Genomic DNA, 25043 nt, shown 5'->3' with positions numbered 1-25043 from the left:
GCTTGACGCTGATGGGTACCCTGGATCTATGGCTTCCAGGATATTGCCCTCCCAGGGCTAGTGAGGAGGATATCCCAACATGCCTAACAGTCAATCGTTCTCATACCCGAGGTGGGGGAACAAGGAGTAGTTGAGAAGATGGAACAGGCTGGCCAATCTGGAATTGAGCAGAGTTTGATCAACTACCCATCTGATTTTGTTATTTGAGTTTGTGGGTCAAGACTCAGGCTCTGGCGGTCTCATCAAGCTAAGTATGCCCATCTACCCCCTCCCCCAAATATGCCCACCAAAGAGACCAGTAAGATGGGAAGGAAATGCAAGGACATCTGTTTAAAGTGGTCACACATAGGGAAGAGGAAGAAAGAGGTCAAACGGCCTCCAAGTCCACCTCGGGGCATTGGATGAGGTTTAGGTTTAACCAGAAGGTAGAAAGTACATACAACTCAGCAATCTGGGGCAAGGTGTGGCACTACCCATTGTTGCCTGGGCATCAGCCTGTCCCACAATGTGGTTCAATAAGTTACTAGAACTGGGAGATTTCTTCCTGGGGGGGGGGCAAGTCCCTCTTCTGCCTGGCACCGTGCTTTGTCTTTTCCCTTTCTTCATACTGGGGAGGGGAAATTTTAACCCTTTGGAGCCCATAGTCTGCTAGCCAAAGGGAGGCCACATATGTCTCTCTTTAGAATATTTTCTTTCTCTTGTCTAGCCAGTTATAACTCTGGCTCAGAAATATAAGGGACACACAATTATGTATGTGAATGCTCATATCTATATAACAACATTACTAACTATAAAGACACATGAGAGTGAACTGAGCCGTGAATATAATTTATTCATATGTTTACACAGGAATCTGTTACACAGACAATAGCAAAAAAGGTACAAAGGGAGCCCTAAGAGTTTTCATTTAACTTTAGGATAATACTTAGTAACAAAAATACCTTAAAGACATTAATATTATATAAATAAAATAGTATAGCAGGCTTTAAGCTTGTTCCCGTTTGAAGGTTTGAGGCGGAGCGGGATTAGGTGAGTTAGAGCTCTGTTTCTGAGGTGGGCTCAGGGGCATGGGGAGAGCGCTTCAGTTTGCTCTTCTAGGTTGCAGCTTCTTCACTTCTGGAGGGTTCTCTGCTTACCCTTCTCTTCTTGCTGTTCTCAGCCCCTCCTTCACAAATTCCAAACAGGAAAATTTCAGTTCAAACTGGAAATTCAGATTTTCCATAGGACGACCCAGGAACCAGTGACAGTTGCAGATCCATGGCTTCAAAGGGCTTTGGTCACAGGATGTAAAAAATGGTCCCAGTTCTCAGGGTTTGTTATCCTGAGGAGACGGAGGGGGACCGGCTCCCTAAGGCATTTGCCCAGGCTTTCCTACTGCCTGACTTCAGCCCTTCAGCAATCTGTATTGTCTTCTCAGCACTTACTATGTTTTTGCTTTTGTTTTTCCGGACAGGGTTTCTCCATGTAGCCCTGGCTGTCCTGGGACTCACTCTGTAGACCAGGCTGGCCTCAAACTCACAGATTCAGCTGCCTCTAATTAAAAGCATGCCCCACCGCTGCCCGGATAACACTGACTCTTGAAGTGGGGGGGGGGGTGTTTCTTTTTTGTTGTTGTTGTTGTTTGTTTTTTGAGATAGGGCCATTCAGTGTAGTCCACACTGCCCTTAAACTTGTGGTCCTTCTGCCTCAGTTGCCTGAGTGCTAGGATTTCAGGCATGAATAACATACTCAACAGGAAAAAAATTCTTTAGGATTTAAGTTTTCACTTTCCCAAGCTTTCAAACAATGAATTTCTTTGGGCAGAGCGTAAGAGGAGCTTTCTGCTCTCCTCTTTGGCATGATTGGTCATAGAATTTTTACAGAGGCTACAACTTTTAAATTAAAAATATTAAAGAGAAAACCTGGAGATTGCCCCTCCCTGTATTTCTTTCAGGTGGTTCCAATACCACTAGTTTCCCAAACAGAGCATAGTGTGCAGAAAAGAAAGTATATATATATATATATATATATATATATATATATATATATATAAAGAAATTAAAGAACTCTTGAAGTCTATGTGTGACTTAACAGCAGTGCCTAGATGTCCTCAGATTCATTAAAAATGTGACTGTAAAAGGCTCCTGAGGTTAATGACGTTGCCATGTATCTGAAACACTTTAAAAACTAACACATAGTCCCAGTGCTTGGGGAATGGAAGCAGAGGGATGCTGACTTTTAGGCTAGCCTGAGCTACATAGCAAGACCTTATGTCAAACACTTCCCCCAAACTAAAAGCTAATATAATAATTAAAGTAAAAGCAACTATGCTAAGTATTCCATATATACATATTTTAGTTAATTTCTAGGAACTGGCTGGCTACAAACATATCAGTGAAAAATTTATTTTTTTTCATAAGAAGAATAAATACACTCTCCCTGAAGTTTTGAAATGCCAAGAGCAGCAATTCAAAACTATTTTGACCAACAAAGTCCTCCTCACAGCTCTGGCAGCTTGAAAAAAGCCTAATCATTCTCATTAAGAACGTCACACTTTTACTATAGTGCAGAAGCCACCGCCCTGCCGGCAAGCTACCCCACTGCAATGTTGGTCACGTCTGCTGTGAGTAGCTTGGCCTGACTCTGAAAGCAAACTGTTGATCTGAGGACTCTTTGGGTTGGCTTTGTTTCCGTGCCCGAGTTCTGTAAGGCTTAGATGGCTACAGAACTTAACGCTTAATACTGACATCAAAGGTAGCTTTAAATAATAATTATTCTGCTTCCATTTCTTCTTTCTCTTGGAACATGTCGACTTTATAAATACATTACAATCTTCATGCTACCCCACCCTCCAGCACACAGATGGGTTTAAATTCCATTCCAGAGAACATCACCTGGGCAAGGCGCTCATGTGCTTGACAATATACAGTCAAAAAGAAAAACACAAGACAAGCAAAAGAATGGGTTGGTGGCTGATAGTCTGATAGTCGTTCCCCGTGGTGAAAAGCAGTTTCTAAGAATCTGGAAGCCTGGAGCTGCACTTGGAAATGACTCGTGACCACAGCTATCGTGTGGGGTTCCTTTTACAGAGGGCTTTCAGCCACCCTTTTCTTGTTTTGTAGGTAGAAGATGCGGTTCTCTTCAGAGTAGGTGACTTTGCTGAGAGGTAGCCTGTAGATGTCAGGGTTTTTCGTGGTCAGCAAGAGAAACGGTAGCGTGGCCAAACAGAAGGCCCAAGTTCCAGCGGGCAAATGGACCTGGAGACAAAGAGACAGGCCACACGTTCTTTTGAGATTCCATTTAAAGTGAGTTCACACAATGAACCCCCTGAACTTTCAACCCAGGTACAAATTAGTGGGGGTCATTGCTCTGGAATCTGCTGTGCCCCCTTGTGAAATCTTAGTCATGTCTAAGATGTCGGAGAATCTAGAGCTAGCATTCATTGGAATGTTTTCACTTGTCTTTCTGCGGTGGTCAGTTCTGTCCCTTCTGTATGTTTGTCCGGTTTTCTCGTTTATCCATATTTCTTCAGCATGGCGTGTCAGGATGACACTGGGCACACAGGATGCCCCCAAACAGCTAATATCCTGACCACTCATCACATCCACAAGGGCTTCTCTGATTAGTCAACCATAGTGGCCTTTCTGACCTTGACTTTGCTCCAGCACTGAACTCTCCTTGTTCTTATTCCTTTTTACTTTCTCTCCTAAACAGACTTTTAATATCTGGGGGGGAGGTGCCATGCTTCAATGCTGCTATGTCAACTCACACATTTCTGAGTATTCTACGTTGATTAGCTGTCGTTTTTTGTATGGACCTCATAAGTGTGATGGGGAATAGGGTACCAATTCCTACACTTTATCCTCAAACCAAGGGATGGGGCCTCAGGATCTGAAGTTTCCCTGCTCTCCCTAGCTAACCCATTCATCCAGTTCTGATCCACAGACTGATGATGCATATATATATATATACATATATATATATTCCATCATATATATGATAGATTTAAAATAACACCTGTTTCTCTAGTCAGTTATCCATTTATCTTTTCAGATTTCTTAATAAGTAAACTATATTCTAAAGTCAACTTCTCAACACCAGAGTTAGACTATGAACGTGATAATGTGGTATTGAGTTATTGATAAGGCTACTGTTAAAGTTATCCTTTAAACCAAGCAATCTGACATTTGTGATAAGCCTGGCGATTGTAGCTTGGGCTAGAATTTGCTGTGATGTTGGAGGGCGGGAGTGGCTGAGAGCCAGCACCCGCCAGAGCCATGCTCATGGCCCCTGTCACCAGATACTGCTCAGGTGGGCATCAGTGCACTTCCACATCATTGACAAGTCATGCAGAGGACAAAATGGGATCAAAGAACTCACCACAGCCATCAAGTGTGTCATACAGGCTCCGACGTAGGCGGCAAACAGGGCTACAGGAAGAGGAAAGAACACTATTTGGTAGATGTAGTTTTCACCAGCATCCTAGACTGTTTACGTATACTTCGGGGTTCTGCTAGCCAGCCCAGCACCCAGTTATAAATGTGAATTTAGACTCAGAAGCTATGAGTTCAGATCCTGGCCCATCCCTGCAGAACTCATGGTCTCCTTGGCAGTACAGCAGAAGCAATAGGACCAGCTCTTTCACAGGGCTGGGCGAGCATGAAGAAAACAGCACACATTCAGCTAAGCGCTCAACGAAAGTAGCCTTGCAGTGTGGTTTGCTCTTCTCACTGTTGTGGCAATACCTTAGGGAAAGGTTTTCTGTGGCAAAAAACCTGCCATGTTGTTTTCTACATACATGACCGAATTTAGATGAGACAGTCTGGGCTCTCTACAGTCTCACTGCACCTAGGATCCCCATATCAATGGTTTGAGTTTTACAGCTACAAGAATTATGGAGTCTAAAAATAAGAAGGCCACAGCTTGGAGCATGGCAGAAGCAGGGCAGACTCCCGAGACTCTCTTCACGTAATGCCTTCTCATGCACTAACGGTGGGCATACAACTTCATTAATTAGCATCTGATATTTTTATTTACTTTTAGCAAGAAAAGAGAAACAAACCAATGTAAATGGCACGTTCTGATCACATGTGTAGCTTTTACATGTAAAGCAACAGGAACAAAGGGCTCAACCAGCTAACCATCAATTTCTCTGTCTTGGCTGAGGAAGAGGCGAGGGGCCGGGAATATCCTCAGGTTTCCCCAAACTGAAGAATGACTTTCCTTGGTTGTTCACATAGTCATTTAGGCCACTGTTAGACAGCCACCAATCAATCGATGGATCAATGAATAACTATCAATCACATGAGCTATCTTGGGAGCATAGCAGAGATGATGAGAGGTCTCTCTGATCATCATTTCCTTGTCCTTTTATCGATAATGTATCCCCAGCACCATATTGCTTAAATAGTGCGATGAATCCTCTCTTGTCTTAGTTTCTCACGCTAATTTAGACACAGTTCTACTTTTGGATTCCTGGTCTTCCTTGTATTTCTGTATAATGAATAAACTCAGATTTTTTTTTGTTTTATCATTCATAACTTAAAGGTCTGCTTTAGGGAGGCAGACAATGAAATCTCAAATGAAATTTTATATCCACCCAGAGCAACTGTGAACTCTTCCCTCTTGGCAGGGTACTAGGGTACCACTCTGAGAAGAAGGATGCTCATGACTTGGGTGGGAAGGATTCCCCTCTTTGCTTTCATCAATTTCATTCATTTTCGAGATCTAACTCACTCATTCAGCACCTATTCCTGGGTATTCTTCTCAGCACAAGCTGCACTCTGGCCTGCTCTCTTTAGCACCATCTCTTCCTCTGAGCACCCCAGACATTATTGTCTCTTATCTCCTTCAAAGGCCCAACACTTCTAAGACACGCTTCTGACACTCTTGAGTTTTGGACTGTTATATGCTTTGGAATAATCTCTAAGTCCATGTTGCTGTTTTCCCTACAGAGAAAGTCAGACTAATGAATGGCAGGCTGCCGTCATGAAGACTTGCATGCAGTGCAGAGCTGGGACGGGCTGACACCAGGGAAGCTTCTGCACACTGCACATCTGTGATCGCATTAGAAAAGACCCCTACAGCTCAGTGAGAGCCTGGATTTCATAGGCAAGGGCCCCTCTCAATGCACTGTCATGGGTGAAAGCTCCTATAGTAACCCAACTATTGATAAGGTACAAAATAGGCTTAAAACATCTATAAAGGACCTAAAAACAAGGCTATTCCTTGGCCACCCAGCTCCTGATCTCCAGGTAAGGAAAACAGCTCTGTCAGGTACCATTGCAGGTTCCCAAGTTCTCCCTGGCAGAGACTTGTGGGAGGCAGAAAAGAACAGTTCTGTAACCAGTGTCTGCTGTTTATTTACCTTGGCAGATAAGGTGGGCCTTTTGTTTGGCAGTGACAGGGCAACATGGGCAAGCTGAAACTTGCTGTGGCATTTTACACAAAGGCTTGCCTTGCAAGAGGGGTTAGAGGTCTGCCCCAAGAGTTTATGTGTGGGTGTTGGGAAGTCTGCTGGGGTGCGGCGGGGATGGGGTTTATGTGTGGGTGTTAGGAAGTCTGCTGGGGTGCAGCGGGGATGGGGTTTATGTGTGGGTGTTAGGAAGTCTGCTGGGGTGCAGCGGGGATGGGGTTGATCCTCTCACACTATCGGGCTCAGAAGGAACTGAGATGGCTCTCAGGAGATGAGCTCCACAGTTGTGGACATTGCAATTGCCATTTCCTTTGAACTATCAAGTTTGATTGCAGAAACATGTTGCAGAAATATTCATATAATGCACATTTGGATATTTACACCAAAAGCATTCACTTGAGCAATATCATAAATGGCTCCAAACTAGAAGCCATGTAAAACCCCCTGCATGACTGTCTTGTCATAGAAGCCATGTAACTAGCCCCTGCATGACAATCTCATCATATCTAAAGCATCTGTATGACCCCAACCAACAGAGCCATAATCTCCTGACTGTTCACCTGTACTAAGAGAAAGGCCCTGGCTTTCAATCCCCATTGAGAGCTGTCACTCAAACAGCTGGGATCTCTTGAGAAACAAATTCTTAGAACAAAGAAAGGGGACAGACATCTAAAGAGACCAAATGCTAGGAAAGACAGACACAATGGAGCAAACGCTTAGTCAAAGCCTGAAGCAAAGATGACGGGATGAAGCATAACGGATAGAGCCAAAAATGGTTCAGTGGGCTGGCGAAACTGGAGGTTCTTGTGAAGGGATGATGAGGGGAAAACAATAAGAAAAAGTTCATAGCAATGGAAAAGCTCACACGGAACTAACCCCCTAGGAATATTTGGAGAGACTATCTGAGAAACCAAAAGCAGACACAATCCTAGAATTAAAGAAAGACAGGAGAGCTCACACCACACCGAAAGAATCTGAGTGTCTAATCACAGAGGGGATGGGGAACTCTCACATCTAGACAGCTCCATCCTTTTCCCTCGCCTGCCAGAACCAAATCCACTTCTCATGTGGTCAAGGAAAATATGCGAAGATAAGATTCCAAATGTCCAGAGAACAAAATAAAATTACCTTTAACAAGAATTAGGTTTTTTTCAGAAGTCTATATGGCAGTTTGGGATGTAGAAAGACAACCGGATCATCTTTGAGGACAACTTTCAAAAGGTTTGTTAGGAGAGAAAACAAAATCCTCAAATCTGGTGCTGTTTTCAGAGGGCTTCCCTAAAATGTAAGCCAGGGAGAAAGGAAGCTGTTCTCCTCTCAACAAAACCAGCTCTGGAGAAGACACTGACAGGGCAGTTTGAGCTGCAGGGCAGGGTGGATACACACCCAAAGGCAGTGGTTACTAAACAAGGAAGTATGAAAATGCTTGTTTATATGGATCTAAAGTAAAAATTCTATATAATAGCAGCGTGGTTTCAGTGGCTGTTGGGGACTGGCCTCCGAGTGGGGGCTGATGCAGGCCAAGGTATTGTTCATATCTGCAGATAAGATGAAAGTATGGATAAAGTTAAGACTTTGATAAGGAATAGTAAACAAGGTTAATTCTTAATAAGTTAATAACTTATGCAAAGCCACCAGAAAAAAAGTTTTCTATACCTTTAAATAGAACAAACAAGTGCAGGATACTTATGTTTCATATGATGTATGCACACACTACTTAATCCTAGACAAATTCAGTGGGAGCACCACAACCCCTCTTTTTAAATGGGGAAACCTAGGCTCAACAGTGTTAGGAACCCTGCTGTAATTAAGTTCCAGGTAGTCTGGTAACAAGGCCAGGGTTGGTCTTTGTTTTGGGTTTTTCTTTTTAAAATTTTATTATTATTGTTATATTGTCAGGGTCTTATTGTGTAACTCCTACCTCACCTCCTCACCTTCCAAAATTATATCAAAGGCAAAGAAGTACGGCAGACAGAAAATTGCTCCCTAGTGGGGTCCACATCCTGATGCCCAGAATCTGTGATTATGAAAAGGAATTTGTAACCTTGGTTAAGTTAAAGATTGTGAGTGGGAAGATTACCAGGATGGGGTTAGTAGACCATAGTCATCATAAGGAACTGCACAGAAAGAGCTTACATAGATGCCCGAGGGAGAAGGATGGAGCAGCCTTCCTTTCTACTTTATACCTCTTTGTACTGACTTAACAATGAAACTGTTATAATAATAGTACAATAAAATAAATAATGAAAAGATTTTCCTTTTGGGGAAACATTTGCAAAAGTCTTAGGCTCTATCCTTTTTGCTAGCCTGTCAGAACCAAATCCACTTTTCACGTGGTTAGAATGCTTTCTGCTTGACTCAGGCTGTCTCCACACCAACCAGCACCATCTTCCCTATCAAATGGCCTCCACTTCTGGGCTAGGGCTCACAGAAAAGTCACCGTCTCCAGGCAGTACTCCCTGATAACTCTGACAATAATTACCTCACCCCAGATCCTGCACTACAGATTTCTTCTTGTTCTGGTCCAAACCTTGAGAGCCTCCCTCAGAACTTCTCCTCCTGCCAAAATCACCAGGTTCCTCCTTCTAGTCCAGTGCTCTCTGCTCAGGAATTACAGGGGACCCAAAGTTTCTAATCCAAGGTCTTTCCAGTATCCCCCCCCCCCCGGGCTACAGTATGAATATCTAAACACATTAACGCGCTTGTCGCTACTGCACACACTGTAAAGAATGTACTCCCGATAAAAATGTGAAAGCAATCTTGGAGCGAAGCTGGGGCCGGAGGATGAGAGACTCTCTCCCAGTTAAGCTAAGACTGTCCCCTAGCACTTGGCCTGCTTTGCTTTGAACTTGAGAACAGATGAAGAGCAGAGTAGCAAATATTGACAGAGCTCAACTGAGTCTCTACAAAGCAACAAAATGACATCTAAATCTGAGATCTGCTAGCTATGCCATAGCATAAACCCAAACTGAGCAGCGTCTACAAACCCTCACCTCTGCTCCCCTCCTGCACTCCAGATCCTGCCTAGCACGGGGTCTACCATGACAACCAGTTAGACGGCTGAGGTCGAGCAGTCTGGAGATAAAATGACTTTAGACCTCTGTTACATCAGGTTAGAAAGAATTCCTCTACAACCCACTTCCCCTTTACCTTTTATTCTCGTAGGGTATCACTCTTTCCATCCTAGAAATATCTTTCATGTTCTTATTTGTGTGGGACTAGAGATGACACAGGCTATAGGGGAATGTCTGTCCCTCATCATCAGCTTGGGGAGCCCACCAGCTTTCCAAGTCCAGAGTTCTTGAGGCCCACCTTACTTTAAGGAGCTGACACACAGTCTGAAAGCTACAGCCAGGAATCAGCCCAGGGTAGCAGAGCAGCTGTGGGGAAGACTGGTGGACACAGCGTCTAGGTTTGGATTTATTCCTCCTGGACTTAATGTGCTCCAGCACGTCCCTGACCCAAGGTCAACAGTCTGTGTATTCACCAATAATCCTGGTGATTCTGGCACAGGCTCAGGTCTGAAAGCAGTTGATTAAACCAGCCCTCAAAGGACCACACGAAACCCTACCTGGTTCACCAAACAACATAGCTTTAGTAGAACAAAGTATTTCTTTTTAGGTTTTGGGGGCATAACAACAAGCACACACAAACTTCTATATCAATATATATCTATTTATATGTGTGTGTGTGCGTGTATTCAATATTCTGTATCAACTAGAATGGCTACTAGGATTTCACAGGCTCTTCCTTCACAATAACCAGTGTGACAGGTAAAGATGACTTTAATTCTCCCAGAGGAGGAGCATCACTTGCCCCCACCCACAGGAAACCCAAACACCAATCCCAGTTTGAATTTCTCATATGCTCCTTTAAATATATTTTTGTGTCATTGTTTACTGCTTGCCCATGGTTTTGATCGAGTCCTCTCAGGCACCCACACCATATGTCGGATACTCACCACAGGCGAGAGCCAGGAGGTGGGTCTGCCAGGTGAGAGCCATGAACATGCCTCCAATTGCAATGCAGGCCAGAGAACTGTTGAAACCCCAGAGCCCAGCATAGATGTCTTCAAACGGAGCTGCAAGACTGAGTCCTGTAGAGAAAAACAAGAGTGGTCAGAGCTTGGGACAAAGAGCAGGATGCTGTGCAGTGAGTTGTGGGGTCGTGGGAAATATCCTAAGGACTCCCTTTGCCCAGAGACCTCGGGAAAGCTCTGCAGTATGAAAGACGCCTGTGACATGCACAGGATGGATAAGATGCCAGTGTTAGGTTGCAAGTCTTATACTCACCTGCGATGACACCCAGCAGTGATCCAATAGCAGCATGCAGGCACATGAGTGGGGAGGAAAGGAGAATGGCACAGAGGAAAATGCCCCCTGTCCATGGGTTATCGCAGCCGTATATCTGACCGACTCCCACTGGAAGGGACTTCAATAACTGCAATAGAAGAAAGGACAGAATTGTAGCCACTCAAACAACAGACAAGACGACCACAGCACACTTAATACACAACAACCTTACAGGTTGCAATGTTCAGAATTAGCATGTTTTATCCTTCAAGATCAGTGCCAATATTTTATTAATACAGAAAAAAAAACCCCTCTTATCTCATCTGTTCTTTAGCTGTCTCTAGAGAGGTACACCGCTCCTGCTCGGGTGTCCGCCGAGCAGCACAGCGCTTCCAAGCCTCTTGTGCTCACTAACTTTCCCACTATCGTGAGGCTTGCAGTGTGGTCTCATGACCCCTGGCTCTGACAACCTGCTGTATCTTCCCTAGTGTGGCAGGGTTGTCCATCAGTGCTGGCAGCGAATCAGTGCTGTTCCAGAGTCTGTAGAAACACTCTTACAATTGAGTTGGCTGTCCAGATTAAAAGGCCAGTGAACGGAATAAGATTAGCTCGTCCATAATGTAGAAGTAATTATAGCCAGCATGATGAGTCGGGACCACACTTGCCCGGCTGATCCCGAATGGAACATGTACCATTTAATAAAAATACCTCTGGCTTATTTTAGTCACTAACACCTGTCTATCAGATCTCAAGACACGAAAGCACAGACCTTTCAATTCTGTTTTCCGGCAGAAGCCTGAATCTACCTGAAATGTTTACAGAGTGACAGTTCTCAGGAAGGGAAAGGATTTGGCTCAAACATGATGTTTCCATATAATAAAACTTTTGGTTGGGCCAAGAAAATATAACCACACATGGCTTCTCCCTTTGAGCAAAACATTTCCTGAAAGATAATGGCCTCTTTACCTTCTCGCGGATCCTTTGGTAAGAACCTAGAAGCAATGACTCTCACTGGCAGGGGAAGCCCCAGGTTGGGCTTCCAAACACTGGCTTGGCCCTTGTTCAGTGCACTGGACCACACTGAGACTCGGTCTTCCTTAAGGTGGTCTCTAAATGCTCTCTGTACCCAGTCTTATCTATAGATAGCCATCTCCCATCTCTTCTAGACCTGGGAACTTTGCACAGGTAGAGACTGGATAGACTTTTTATCTCTGAACTTGGTATCCATGTATCTCTTGGGTAGCCAGGGGTGGGAAGGTTGAGTGAGCTATCACATAAAGAGGCTCAGAATCAGGGGAGGTCAACTGACCTTCAGAACCTTCCTGTTGATAGTCCCTATCTGAGCTCTCCAGGGCAGTAGGCACTAGCCACACAGTTACTGAGAATCTGAATTGCGACAGATGAAGTTGAGAAACAGAGTTGTGAATGCATCTACATCTAACTTTAAATGGGGCTAATGACTGCCTTCTGAGACAATGTAGTTGGAGAGAGTGGCACAGTTTGGCAGTGGTACTTTTAACCAGTATGTGCTTTCTTTACATTTGGGGCTAGTTCCAAGTACTGCCATTTGCTTACTGGGTCAAAGATAAAGCAAACGCTATGTAAACGCCTCCCGTGTTCTCCTCTCTCGGCAGAGAGGATGGTGAAGGGCACATCTGATCTGATGGCTGGAGAGCGAGTCTGCACATTGAACTAAAACCCAAACCAGCAAGGCCTCTTTTGTTTTCTTTGACTTCAAGTATCTCCTTAGTTTCAGAAATTAAGAAACATTAAGAAAGAGTCTAAGATGCAGCAAATTGGCAGAGTGCCTGGCATGTATGATGCTCTATTGCAATCTGTATACACGCATGCACACACACACACATATGCTCATACGCACTCACACACGCACACACATACACGTGAAACCTTCTGCAGACTTCTTATAGAAACAAGTATGGAAAGAGCCAGGATTTCAATTTGCGAGAAGCAACTTTTTAAAAAACACGGCTCTCTCTGCACCTATCTGTAAGGAGGTGAACCATATCCCACCCCCACGCCCCCCCCGCAGTGACTCAGCGGATCTCAAGTTGTGTCCACCAGCCCTGTTTGGAGGAGCTTGTTGATACAGATTCCCAGGCCCCACTCTACCTTGAGAGCCCTTCGTATTCTGTAAGAAGGCAGAACAGCCAGGTTCTGCAGAGCCCAAAAAGTCTAACAGTTCTGACTAGGGGAGCTGCTCACGAACGCTCTAACTCCAGTGAGAGATCACCTGCCTTGTCTCAGCCACTCAGACAAGGGCTAACCTCGCCACAGTGTCTGATCTCCAATGAACTGTCCTTGGGAACTGTTGTTCTAGATTTTTAGGGGGAAAAAAAGTTGATATTTTACCTCAAGGGCATTCAGCTCAGTCCATGTGATATTGGTCACGGAGGTGACAGGTGTGAAGAGCTTGCTTGGAAAGAATGCATTGTAATGTCCCGTGGCCGAAAGGTACATCGACAGCGCCATGTTGAAAGGGAGCGTGAAGACAGGGAGGTCCCACTTGCTGAACACGGAGTTCAGTGCACTTGAGAAGAGTGGGCTAAAGGAAGGTCACAGAGGATTGAGAATCAGTGCGAGCAGTCAGGCTGAGCCCCCAGTCTTTCCGCGAGGTGGCCTGCTGCAGTTCTAACAAGCTTTGAAATAGTACACTGACAAACCTTCCACAGGGCATAGGGGCTGGGGGTGGGGTGGGGGCAGTGACTTGGGATCAGTCCCATTGCAGAGACAACAACTTATCTAACACACACCACAAAATAAACTCTTGGCTGACATTTTAGAAAAAAAAGTAACCCAAAAGTGGCTCAAAGTAAGTTATAATCAAGCTTTTAAAAACAAGTTTGGAGCTTGTAATAAAGAGAAATCTTCTCTGCATAGTTAGTGCCCCATGATCCTGGGGTCCGTCCTCCACCCCAGGGTCGCCACTGTCCTTAATTTGGAAGATAGCCCTCTGTCTGTCTTCTCTATAGGTTTCTATTTTGGAGAAAAGAAATGACTAGGGTTTGGGGCACTGAGGCTGGGGACTAAAAAGTTCTGTAGAAGTGGTCAGACTGTCTGTCCTTGAGCTGTTATTGGTTACCCTGAGACTTCACACTTCACACACATACTCTTCCTCACTCCATGGTGTGCAAGTTTAGATTTGCTTTGAATGGTGGAGATCAGTGGTTCTCAACCTGTGGGTCATGACCCCTCCAGGGGTCGAACAGCCCTTTTACAGGGGTCAAATATCAGGTATTTGCAAACCAGATATTTACATTATGATTCATAGCTGTAGCAAAATTACACGTATGAAGTATCAATGAGATAATTTTACGGCTGGGGCACAGAAGCCAGTTTTTAAAGATCCAGGTTTTGTAAAGATGGGGTTGAATTTAGAAAAAAACAAAAGAGGAGATGGGCAGCTTGGTTGAGTACACAAGGTGACCCTACTGACCCTGGGAGATGTAAAAACCTCAGCATCTAGGCGACAGCACAGAGCAGGTGTACGCGCTAAGTGTGTAGTTACGGTTGAGAACGCCTGGATGAAGGGGAGGTGCAGCTGCTTTGATATAAGGAGACAAATGCCTGGCTGTAAGAAAATCCACACCTTTGAGATGACTGCTTTGGTTTCCACGACCAAGGGTATAATCTGGTTCTAACTTTTTAAGTATTTTTAATTTGTGGCATTACCATTTATTATTATATTGTTTCGCCTTTTCTTTCTTAGATTGCCTCTCTAGACAAATTAGCCTGGAACCCACTCTAAGTTCAGGCTGACCTTACACTCAGCAATTGGCTTCACTTAGCCTCCCAAATGCAGGCATTGTAGGTGTGTGCCTCTGTAGCTGGCACCACTAAACTACTTTCCTGTGTTTGTGTAGGTGGGTGAGCATGTGTGGGCGTGCGTGGAGAGGCTTGTGTGGAGGTCAGAGGAACACTGGAAGTCAGCTCCCTCCTACCATGTGGGTTCCTGGGGTTAACCTCAGGTTGTTACCCTTGGCTACAAGTGTCTTTTTCCGATAAGCTAACTTGGCAGCCCTGTTTCACTGTTTAAGGTGTAAAGGTCAATGGCACATTGACGGTGGTGTACAGCTACCATTGACTCACAGGGTAATTGTCACCTTACAAACGTGTGCTCCTTAACCACCAACCCTTCATTCCTTCTACCCGCCACAGGCATTCTGAAGACCAAGCACAACTTACCAAGTCATAGACATTACAGATATAGGGAATATCAGCCACCAGAAATAGTCGCCCTTGTCTGAGAAGACAGCCATGAGGATTCCCACAAGGGTGGCGTTGTAGCCGTGGAGCCCGGCTGCTATCGCTGACCTGCAGGCATGGGGACAGCACAGACACTGCCTGAGTGGACGTAGTCAGGGTCAGACATAAACAAGCGTAACTTCTAGAGATCACATCCGCTTTAGAGAACACAGTCCTACCTGGGTATGTGTTCCAAAGCCTTTCATGAATCATGCAAACACAACTAATCTACATAGATAAAACTCTGACATGTGAACCGGGGACAAGACCCTCCAGGGTTTGCCACAAGGCACAGGAAGGATGGCATCTGGTGGAGGAGAGGGGCCTGGGTAGGGCAATCTGCTCTTGGTTCAGCCTTTCCCGAGGAAAGTTTTATTTATTTTAAGTCACTGGGGACCTTGACTTGAATAGGGCTTTCAAGCAGTCTTAATTCTGATTTCTCAGTGAGAGACACGTGATTCCTGGAAGGCAAGACCTTTCATAGAAACATTCAATGTCAAATTAGTGGACATTTTGGTCTTCTTGGGATTCTATTTTGCGGACTCTAAGTGTACATCTCCAGGTTATTACAGATAAAAATGACAATTTTTACTTGCCCAAGCACCTATTTAATTATGTGCACACTTTGCCCCTCTTGTTGAGCCCTCTCTGGGATGATAAGATATTCAGTCTGTCTCCTCAGTTCCTCTAGAGAACCCTGACGAAAACGCCCGCTCTGTGCTTGCTATTTAACATCTCTTTCTTTTGTTCTTTTGGTTTTGTAAGACAGGGTTTCTCTGTAGCTTTGGAACCTGTCCTGGAACTAGCTCTTGTAGACCTGGCTGGCCTCAAACTCACGAGATCCACCTGCCTCTTCTGAGAGCTTCAAGTACTGGGATTAAAGGTGCATGCCATCCCTGCCTGGCCTTAATATCACTTTCAGAGTGTTATATGTCAGCCTCCACTCTGGCTATAATGGACTCTATGGCACAATCAGGAACGAGAAGCTGCAAGTAAGCAATGGGAATAGTCTGTAGAATAAGGCCCTAGTCTGGCAAGCTCCCTCCTTTTGGATTCTGAGAATTGGAGATGAAGGCATCATGAAGGACAATAAGGTCCATTTCCAGCCTGACGCTCAGAGATAATGACTGTGGGGATCTATGGGGTAAAGGTTGTGAAGTTCGGTCAGATGCAGGGCCTGTGGGGGAGGAGCCACCCTGCAGTGGGTGTGAGAGTTTCCCGCTTTGATCTGACCATGCACAAAGGTGCCAGTGCAACCAATAGGCTGGCGTCATATCTGCTCAGCATGGGGGACACTAGCGGTCGGCCTCTAGTTTCAAAGTCCTTTGTCTCTTTTCAGTAATCCTCCCGAAACTGGAGTTATCCCTGAGCACAGTGGAGAGCTCTTCAGACTGAACCTCCCTCAGCGTTGTTGGTGGGCAATGAATGGCAATATTTGCAAGTCAGGAGATGCCCCAGTGCCAGCCACAGGACGATTCAGTTACTTAAATGGAATTGTCGTTCTGACTCGGGATGAAATGCAGGGCTTTGTACATGCTTGGCCAGTGCTCTGCCGCTGAACTGCACGACTAGCCCAGAATCGTGCTTCACTGCAGCATAAACAGTGAGGGATAGAGCTCCTTACTCCTGGGATTGAGCTCTGTGTAAGTCCGGGAACTGAACTGGCTTGCGTTGCCCACGGAAGGAGATAACTATGTTACACTAGTGAGGGACCCGAGGTATAACAGGGGTTGCTAAAGCCTCTTCTTTTCAGGAACTCAGAAGCATTTTGCGTCAGTTGTAATAAGTAATTGTATCACTAACGGAGACTTCAGCAGGCTCTTCCCTGGCGTTAGATGAATCTGGCTACCAGACACAGCCAGTAAGACTCAGACTGGTCCCTTGTTCAGACGAGAGGGATCGAAGACTATCTGTGATCCTCTGGCCTCTGACGAAAGGCAGAGAGTTCTGTGTGTGTGTGTGTGTGTGTGTGTGTGTGTGTGTGTGGTGTTTCACCTGGAAGGGTGTGGCGTTTTTATGACTGCTCGTGGTAGCTGCCCAGCTAGTAGCTCGGAAAGATAAGGGAGCTAGCATATGCGGGCTTGCCTACCTGTCTTGGCTTAGCAAGAGGGCTGTCAGAGTGGAGACCACAGTTCCTACACAGCCACAGAGAGCCCACCAGGGGTTCTGGACCAGAAGTCCCACCAGAATCAGGATTCCACTGATGGGGTTGCTGACGAACACCACCTGGGATATGCCACGGAGAATCCAGTCCACGAACTGGAGCACCACGGGCTTGTCTGGAGAGACAAGATGAGCAGAGGTAAGGAAGAAACAGCTCACCCTGAACAAAGCCACCAGAACCTGCAGGAGCTGAAACATTTGGGTATTTTGTGAAGCCTCCCTCTGACCTCTTGGCTTGCTTGTAGTCTGTCCACCCTGCCCCTACTGAAACTCAAGCTTCAGGAAGCAGCTAAGGCTCCCATTTGCCATGCTCAGAGATACAGACTAAGCCAAAGCAATGAATTATCAGTAGGGAAAATTGTAGGATGATTGTAGGATGCAGACTCCCCACTATTCACACACACACACACACACACACACACACACACACACACACACACACAAAGGTGTGAAAAGGTTAGCAAGTTAGAAGATGCAAATCAGGAACTGTTTCCAGGGACGGCTTGAGAGCAGAGCTAAGACATGGGCAGAAGCCCAAGCAAAGGGTTTCCTCGAAGCTGCTTCTCTCATCTCTCACCGAATGAATGTGTAGATACCTTTAAGCCAGTTGGCAAATTCTTTCATATCACCAGTGACATAGCCAAGCACTCTGAAGCTGCAGCGTCTCCCCCGACATGATGAAACCTGGTTTTCACCCCGGTCTACTTTAACCATGGTGGGACTGTCTTCCAAGGCCATCTCTTCCTCTGGGTCCTTGAAGGAAGGAAGGGCAGAGCTTGTAAACATCCTGAACGAGAACCCTGTGGGTTGGCTACTTAGGCTGTGCAGTTGTTTGGAAGATGAGTTTGGAGGCATTTGCCTAGACCGAGGCAGTGCTGAGGGCCCGCGAACTTGCTCTTTCCCCCTGGAGGACCATTGAGGAACTCATTGTCCAAATCAAACATCAGCCTTTGTCCTTGATGTCTTTAATGCTACCACGAGAAGGTTCTTGTCTGTACCCTCAGAAGGCTTGGGTTCTAACTTAACAAGTGTTTGTTGAGCCCCCATTTCCTGCACTCAGGGGACTTAGCAGTGTTGAAGGAAAAGAAAAACAGATAAAGTCAACACAATAAGTTAAATAATATAGAAAGAGCTAAAATAAGTAACTTTTTAAAAAAAAGATTTATTTATTAAGCATACAATGTACTGCTGGCAAGGAAGGCACCAGGTCTCATTATAGACGGCTGTGAGTCACCATGTGGTTGCTGGTAATTGAACTCAGGACATCTGGAAGAGCAGCTAGTGCTCTTACGCTCTGAGCTATCTCTCCAGCCCAAAATATGTAACTTTAAAATTTGCATTTTTGTTTTATTTACAAAATAGTAATTAGAAGTCTGAGTGGTGGCACACACCTGTAATCCCCGCACTTGAGAGCTGGAGGCAGGAGGATGGGGAGTTCAAAGCCAACCTCAGCAACATGATGGTTCAAGCACAGACTGGGTTACATGAGATTCTGTCCCAGTAAAACACCAACATATGAAGCATCCAAACTACTGATTTTATTTAAGAATTCTTTGAAAAAGAAAAAAAATTAAAAAAGTGTGTGTGTGTTGATACAACCTAAGAATTCCCAGTCTCCAAGAATAGGATTGGTTGAATATGTTCTTATGTTAGGCAGTTACCTCCGAGGGTCTGTAATTTGGACTTCATCATATATGCATAAAAGGAAGAAAGATACACCACAAAGGTGCAGAACAGTAGTTCTCAGCCTGTAGGTCGAGGCCCCTTGGGGGATGCGTGACCCTGTCACAGGTTGCCTAGGACTATCAGAAGACACAGATATTTACATTATGATTCATAGCAGTAGCAAAATTATGGTTATAAAGTAACAAGAAAAATAACTTTATGGTTGGGGGTTGCCAGAACACGAGGAACTGTATTAAAGGGTCGCAGCATTAGGAAGGTTGAGAACCACTGGTCTAGAAACTTCGAGAGGTGGAAATGGACAAGGCTGTCTAAAGCCAAAGATGGTGATGGAACGATTACATGCTATAAGAATGCACAGGGTTTTATCACAGTCTGAGTGTCTTGTCAGAACCCAAACACTAGAGGCATAATGTTTGTTGACTATAGGGTTACCTAGTTCTCATGGTGAGGATATAATAAGAGAGAACCAACATCCTTGGGGTTGGTACCCTGCAGACACACATGAAGAATTCATGGTGCCAACCACAGATGAGAGGACTACCAATGATAAACTCCTAGAGATGGAGAGAAGGACAACAGCCAGGTCACCCCGGTTGTATGAAGAAAGCACAGCACAGACAAGTAAAAAGGAAGAGGGCATCCCCATCGTCAACCTTACAACCTTACAACCTTCAGTGGAGACTATGTGGAAACCACAGCCACAAAAGACAAGACCAAGGGAGTGCCCAGAGCTGCACCGATATGCCAGCCCACCTCTCCTTACAGCAGGGCATGGACAAAGTTCCTCCAACTCATTCTGGTCCCTTCTATTTGCCACATTCACCAGCTAGCATTTGATAGCCAATAAAATGATGTCTTTTTTTTACAAATGTGGACTCTACTTTTGACTTACATCAATCCCAGTACAGAATCAATGTTTCATTACTGATTTATTACTGCATAACAATTTTACTTCTCACTCTGGCTCACTCTGGCCTTGGACTTGCTATGATCCTCCTGCCTCTGCCACCCAAGTGCTGAGATGACAGGTATATTCCACCATGCCTGGCTGTCTTCCTGTTTCTTAAACAATGGTGCACCATTGATCGTCACACAAAGTTGGAGCCATTTCTACAACGCATTCCAGACCAAGGTCATTGTGCCTTGGCAACGCTCAACCTGACATCAACATTTGTGAGTCTCTCAGAGAATCTCCGTATTTCACACTTCCTTTTTCACACTGAAAAGTGCTGGAGCCGTGGAACCTAAATCACACCCACATAACTCTGCTCTATGCCTAAAATTTACAAACCCATTTAAGTAACCCAGCATTTATGAAAAGGGGTCTTCTATTTCATAATCTAAGCAGAGGCTATCACTTATTTTAGACCTCTGCCTCTCAAACCTCATAACTGAAAATATTGTGGGGTTAGACCCTTAGCGACAGCAACCCATTTTCAAAGTCACACCTGGTTATAGGAGGCACGAGGCTTCAGTCTCAGCCATGACATGAAGAAGCTCGAAGGACAATTGTCCTGAGTTGCTATAATCGAACATGTCAAGGCCTGAAATTGGCCATTTCCATCCACCACAGAAATCAGTTCCAGAAAACACAAGTGCATGCTCTCAAAATGTCCAACCTGTGTTTATTTAAGAGAGTTCGGATACCACATCACCCAGGAGATTCGAAACCTGATAGTGTAACTGGCCAGACATGACTGGGAACCTGAATGGCCTGTGTCCCCTGCAGAACCACCCCAAGTTAAGACTAACCTATTTTCGTTCAAATCCACAGCCCAACCTAGAGCTATGCCTTAATTGTTGGGATGCACTGGAGGGCTGTAACTTTGTTCCCCACTGCCCCACACCACAGAGAAAGACCCATCCTGACTGCACAGAGTGGCTACATCCCAGAGGCCCTGGAGCCAGTTATTCTAAACGGCTGATCTTCCTGTAGCTCCTGAGATCCCTGACACCTGTTCCAGATTGCCAGCATGAGGGCCCATTAGGAGAAAACAGTAGTTTAAATCTTGTTCACTCTGGAATGTTATCATCCTACAAAGTCTGTGTCTCTTTTGGGAACTGGGATACTGTGCCCAGGAGAGAAACATTCTAGCTGGTGCTCAAACATTGCATTTCCATGGAGAGAAAAGGGCAGTGAGGGGGATCTTAAACTAACACAAGCAGGAGAATCATAAGCTCTAAGCTGTGCTTTCCTGGGTTTTCCAAGGCCCTTTAAATGCCCTAGCTCAGGGGTAGAGCCTCTACCTATCGGGGTAGCGAGGCCACAGACCATGCCCAGCAGACCTTGCTGACTACCCATGCCCAGCCTGGGCTCAGAAGAGACACCAAGCTGGAAACAGGCTCTAAGGTTCCCCAAGGACCAAACCTCTGGAAGGGAGCCTACCTGTTCTTTCCACCTGTGTGCCAGAGCCAAGCTTAGCCGTCTGAAGCCTCCTGATGCTGCCTCACGGGCTTTATTTCCAAAGGGGTCTATCCAAAGAAGACTGTGATGGACGTCATCAGTACCACCAATCAAAGACTGTTCACTCATCCTTCCTTTTTTCCATATATGACAAAGGGCAAAGAGATGTCAATCAGCAGGATATGTCCTGGCTCTGGGGAGCACAGGAAAAGCTAGATCAGGGGAGACAGACAGGCCCGTGGGAGTTTCTGCTAAGGGAAAATATTCCCTGTCCTGGTGCCCTAGAGCAGAGGTCCCCACTCATCAAGGAGCTTCCAATGGGAGGGAGGAAAGAGGACACTGACTGTGTTCATTGCATTCAAGACAGTTCTTCTCCCAGAAGTTCTAGAATGTTCTATGTGTGATATTTGTCTCTGCCTCTATCATTTACTTTGTTTTCAGATTCTTCTACTGACTTGGTCTGAAACATAGAAACTTTACCAAAGCGACCTGAAGAATCCGCAGCTGTGGAAAAATATTTCTGACCTATCTTATGGGAAAAAAATGTGTGTGTGTGTGTGTGTGTGTGTGTGTGTGTGTGTGTATGTATGTGAGACCTTATGGTAAACTATCTGGCTAGTACTAGTATTCCTGGCATTTGCAATATGAGCAATTTTGGTTGGTACGAAACAATACCAAGAAGTCCCAATGGCAAGAATCTTATACCGTACTAAGGAGTGGGGGACAAGAAAGAAAGAATAAAAACCGAAATGATCAAAAGCAGAGAAAAGGAAAACAGGAGGGGAAGGGTCACGATTCCTTAGAATGAGTGCCTACTGCTTCCTTTGTTCTCCGTCTGCCTTCCTTGGCCCATACAGCCCACAGAACTATCTCCACAAGGTCAGCATCAATATTATCTTATGGACAGAACTGGACAAATATGTGCATATTTGAGATATCACAGTTTATAGAAAACAAGGCTCAGTGGTACTTCTCAAGTCTACCCAGTCCACGGCAGGCAGAATCAGCTTATTCAGGCATTAAGTCCTGTGCTTCTGTCTTCCGGTTTGGGGCCAGGCAAGCTAGTGTCACCCAGGGTTTTATTTAAGTCACCGATGGCAGTAGCAGCTTCTGCACGGTAGGATCTGAAGTGGGTGTCAGGCCACAGCACTCTGAATTCAATCACCGTGAAGACCACCGGATCAAACAACGACAAAGAAGGGGCTCTGTGCCCTCTCTGGGGTCTGTTACTGTCCAAAGCAATACCAGTGGTTCCTCAAAGCCAGCCTCTCTCCTGCACCACTGACAAGGCTATCAACGAGCCTTCAGGAATATTCTGGAAGCTGTGCATGGTGAACCTGCTGCCGGGAGTTGGAAAGTGTGTTCGAGAGGCCAAATCACCAGTGGAACGAGGCAGTGCTCAGTATTTGTCCCGAGACAAACACGAAGGCCTCACGTCTACTGTCTTCCCTACTCTCTCACACACAGTGAACCCATTGTTCTGAGGCATGGATTAGTAATGGGTTCAATTGGAGAGGCCTGAAAGCCCTCAATTTTCCATGCTTTGAGTATTGCTTCAAATAATACCAAGTGTTAGATCTGGGTTTCTTGAAACGTTTTTGTGTTCTGTCATGATAAAAAAAAAAAAAAAAAAAAAAAGACTTTCTGTGCGCGGACATTTATTTGCTACTTTGTCTAATCTTTATTTTAGGTCATTTTTGATCACAATGGCAGGAACTGCTCAGTTCTCCTCAGAGCTGTAATCAGAAACAAAGAACCCCTGTCAGGTATTTCTGCCTCCTGATTAAAACACTTCCCTCCACAGCAGACACCGCTACGCTTGTGACTGATCGGAGTGCCCCATAGGCACACAGCACACTCCCTCCAGCAGGACAGCACATGCACAGGAGCCCCAAGCCCATAGCGGGAAGGGCTGTTCCCAGTACCCCACATCTTCTTGTGAGTCATAAAAATGCTGCCTCCAGTTTTGCTTCGTGTTTTTCAAGAGTGCGGCCTGATGAAAGTTCTCATTCTGTCAATTAGGCCGGCCTGTTTAGTATACAGAGTGAGTGCCCCGTGGGAAGGCTCATCCACTTCAGCCCAGAGCAGCTCCCACTCTCCGCAGGAATCATAGCCCAGGCATTGCTTTTTAAGCTTCTGGGAAGAGGACTGTGGCTTTGGTGAGTAGCCGTCTAGTCTACCAGAACTCCAACTATTCAGTTCCAACAATCAGAGACACAGTTCACCATTTAAAGGAGAGCAGAGTTGGTGATGGGAAGGCAAGAGGGCGAGAGAGGGCCAGAGAGGGCAGAAAGGAAAGCAAACACAATCTAGATACAGTCTGTGCGTGTATATAGATGTGGCAGTGAAGTTCATTAACTTGTATCGTTAAAATGCCTAATATAATAAATAATAATACAAAGTATAGTCTCCGGAGTTAGACACTATGCTCAAGCCTCTGTTCTGTCTTTAAAAAGGAAAAGGGACAAGATTAAGGGGACAAAGACAAGCTCCAACAAGAATAATTGGAATTAACAAACAAGGGGGGTACTTACCCTGCAGCTGGCTTTCCGGTGGCAGAAGGCAAGGCCTGATAAAGAGTGGCCAGGCTCTCTCAGAAGGGAGAGGTGGTGCAGGAGAGGCACCTCACCCTTTTATACCCACAGTCTGCTCTTCAGGTCTCTGAACTAACTGGCTTTCTCCTCCCACTCCATCAATGCCAGAACAACACGGGGTGGGGTGGGGGGTGGGGGCATGACTGGCCTCAGTGCCTCAAGTCTCTCCCTTCCTTTCTCTTCTTTTGACATGGTGCCAACAGTTCTGTGATGTCTCCACAGCATCCCAGGGTCTTTACTTGGTGATAAGCAAACTCAAACTCACCTTTTCTCTTCTATGCCATTTCCTACCCCCACCTTGAAATGTTTTTTTCTTTTTGGAAAGATTTGTAACCAGAAAGGATCCACATAGTGCCATTTATACAGCAAATGGCTTCTCTTGCAATAGGAGTATGTTGGAGTTGATACTTCTGCTCTGGTATGAGGACAGGGCTCAAGGGCGGTGGGAGAGGGAGCAGGGACAAGGGGAACACAAGTTATTGCTATCTGTTGCCTGTGCAGGAAAAAAACCCAAACCCACAAATGCTTCCCTGGTTGTTCCTCTTTGGGGTGATAAGCCCGGGATGCACAGCCTTTAAAATGTTAGCAGACGGAGGTCCAGAGCAGAATCTAACACTGAACGAAAAGTCCCATTCGTCCCCATTCTTCTTCGGACCCCAGTGTTGTGGCTTGTTCCACTATGGCAGAAATACAGTAAAGTCGTGGGCACCATGTGAACAAAGAATTAGGAAAAAAACAAGAAAGAAAAGAAAACCCTTCCTGCTCCAAGAGGGTCTCCTCTGCAGACTCGCTGATGTGCGGAGTCGCCTTATCGGCCCTCCGCCAGGCAGCTCGGGACTCTCGGGCTCCACCCGCTGGACGCCTGCCAGACCACTGGGCTTCTTCTCTGCGGGGGGGGGGGGGGGGGGGAGGGGGGGCTCTGCAGGGGGCCCTCCAGTGCCTGGGGCTGATCCCAGGGGGGAGCCGCTGGGCTCAAGTTCACTATGAGAACTTTGAGATTCAGGCAAATCTCTCTTTACACCTTTTTTTTTTTTCCCCCCTGGTAAAACAAGAAGCAATGAGCCCTCCTAGTCCCCCTGCTGCTGGTGTGAGGCCAGCTTTGGGAAAGAAAGGAATCGTTCTATTTTTTTTTTTTTCTTTTCTGGTGTTCGTTAAGATGAATAACGAACCACAATAAACGAACCGCAATTTCCCATAATAATGATGATAAACGATAGTGATAAAAAATGATAAGAGTGACCTAAAGG

At 45.5% G+C, this 25043-nt stretch overlaps 1 protein-coding gene across 1 annotated transcript; it reads right to left on the bottom strand.

Annotated features, from left to right (window-relative positions):
* Positions 1-823: 823 nt before the first annotated feature.
* Slc14a1 (solute carrier family 14 member 1 (Kidd blood group)) lies at positions 824-23858 on the bottom strand. The gene is made up of 9 exons (XM_041640871.1): positions 23737-23858; positions 17709-17865; positions 17039-17228; positions 14890-15018; positions 13057-13249; positions 10687-10834; positions 10356-10490; positions 4360-4409; positions 824-3236 (listed from the first exon to the last, which is right to left on the bottom strand). The coding sequence occupies exons 2-9, from the start codon at positions 17848-17850 to the stop codon at positions 3063-3065; spliced, it is 1161 nt and encodes a 386-aa protein (XP_041496805.1). The 5' UTR covers positions 17851-17865; positions 23737-23858; the 3' UTR covers positions 824-3062.
* Between the last annotated feature and the right edge of the window lie 1185 nt (positions 23859-25043).

The sequence above is a fragment of the Microtus oregoni genome, unplaced genomic scaffold (genome assembly GCF_018167655.1).
Source record: "Microtus oregoni isolate MIOR12 unplaced genomic scaffold, Mior012 000065F_ref0000479, whole genome shotgun sequence".
NCBI classification, from domain to species: domain Eukaryota; kingdom Metazoa; phylum Chordata; class Mammalia; order Rodentia; family Cricetidae; genus Microtus; species Microtus oregoni.
Note: the sequence above shows the minus strand (reverse complement) of the source record. Positions and strands in the feature narration are given on the sequence as shown.